This window comes from Cicer arietinum, chromosome 1, assembly GCF_000331145.2.
Source record: "Cicer arietinum cultivar CDC Frontier isolate Library 1 chromosome 1, Cicar.CDCFrontier_v2.0, whole genome shotgun sequence".
Taxonomy (NCBI): domain Eukaryota; kingdom Viridiplantae; phylum Streptophyta; class Magnoliopsida; order Fabales; family Fabaceae; genus Cicer; species Cicer arietinum.
The window spans coordinates 9648606-9650527 of record NC_021160.2 but is presented as its reverse complement, the minus strand read 5'-3'; the positions used below and the strand labels follow the sequence as shown (position 1 = coordinate 9650527).

The 1922-nt window shown below is 29.3% G+C and overlaps 1 protein-coding gene across 1 annotated transcript; it reads left to right on the top strand.

Annotated features, from left to right (window-relative positions):
- Nucleotides 1-1132: 1132 nt before the first annotated feature.
- Nucleotides 1133-1633, top strand: LOC101497333 (translocator protein homolog). Its single transcript, XM_004487817.3, has one exon. It carries the CDS (start codon nucleotides 1133-1135, stop codon nucleotides 1631-1633), a length of 501 nt encoding a protein of 166 aa, XP_004487874.1.
- Nucleotides 1634-1922: the final 289 nt, after the last annotated feature.

Genomic DNA, 1922 nt, shown 5'->3' with positions numbered 1-1922 from the left:
TCACAAAGATCCTTTTGACTGACCTCTAACAAAAATATCATCTCCCTTCAACAAATTGTCCACCCTCTTGAACTTACCATGAGTCAAGGCTGGCAAGTGGAAAAACTTCGTACTAAATTGCGATCCTTAATCCAATACATCTTAGCTCTTTATCTCCAAAAGTGCTCTTCTTGAATCAATGGATGATATACTTCACTTGTAAACTTTTGATCAAATCCATATTTTGAGTGCAAAAAATCCATGCTGTGGGTGCACATACTTTTGCCAACATCAAAATTAAATTGTAGACTATCAAGATTGTGAATTTGAAAAAAATAAATTTGAGTTTTGCATAGCTTCTCGAATCGAAACACTTATGCAAAATTTTTATATAACACTATCATATAACACATTCTTTAGATGAAATTATACTGTAATAAATACAAAAATTATAGTTTGAGTATTGTTAGTATTATTAAAGCTAAATTAAAACACAACATATAAATGTGAATAGTTTTTTTTTTTCCGTAAAAATTGATAATTAAAAAGGATTAGAGAGATAAATTTTCGAATTAATAGATTTTTATTGGTTTAAAAGATATTGTAGATCATTTTGTGCTTTTTGTTTTTGATAACATATAATTTCTCTACTTTTAATTGATCCGTAGTTGATAATAAACATTCACAATTAGTATAAATAAATTATGATCATATGAATGATAAATAGAGAAGTAATGAGTATGAAAATTTTGATTTATATTAAAGTTAACTACAGACATAATACATATTTTACTCATTAAAGAGGTATAGATTTTAAAATAATTTTTTTATTACAATTTAATTTAAGTTTTTCTTATAGAATATAACAAATTTATCTCTTAAAAAACTTATCTAACGTATCTCATTTAAGTTTTCTAACATGCTCTTGCTTTCCTTAATTTTCGATGGATTGTAAAAGGAGAAGAGTAACCATATATATTAGTGATGATTGATATTCCAAAAACACTAATGAATATCATTTTCTTAATTTAACATTCTCCTTATTTTTCTCCAAAACACTCATTTACCGATTTAATCTATCATTCTAATTGTTTCCACTCTTCTCTAATTTCATCCTCCTCCTCCCTAAGAGAGAGAAAGAAAGAAAAACTTAATGGCTTCTCAAACCTTGCATGAAACAAAGAAATCACAAGCTAAGAGAGCACTACGATCCCTTGCTATAGGAGTTGCAATTCCCTTTGCCCTCACATTAATCATAATCATTCTCTTTGGTTCAGGCCGAAAGTTCAATGTCTTATCCAAGCCTTTTTGGTTTGCACCGATTTGGTTCATTAACTTAGCCACATTGGGCTCATCTTTCTTCATGGGCCTTGCTGCTTGGTTAGTTTGGGCTGATGGTGGGTTTCAAGGTGAATCAGATACATTGGCTTTCTACGTAGCTCATATCGCTCTAAGCATTGTGTGGCACCCACTTGTGCTTGTTATGAATGCATATTGGCTTGCATTGGTATCTGGTATTGTTAATAGTGGAACCCTCTTAATTTGTTACTTAAGGTTTAGAAAGGTTAATCCTTTTGCTAAAGATTTGGCTAAACCGTGTCTTGCATTGACAACATATCTTACTCTTATTAGCTTCAAATTAATGCTTCTTTGATTATAGTTTTGTATAGTTATTGTTGACTTGATAATGGAAATTAATACCCATCTTAAATTATCATAGGATTGTGTTTAAGGAAAAGATAAATGTAAAATTGTTAGCAATTTTTATTTTTGTGCTTTATTTTGCACCCATATCTATTTACTTTTTTTTTTTTTTTTTTTTTTTTAAGCATATTATCACTTATCGATTCATTAAAAATGACGATAGGTGGGAGAGACAGTAGCATCTATTACTTGTTTAATCAGAAAAAAATTCGTTTTATGCATCTCTTTACATGCAAAAA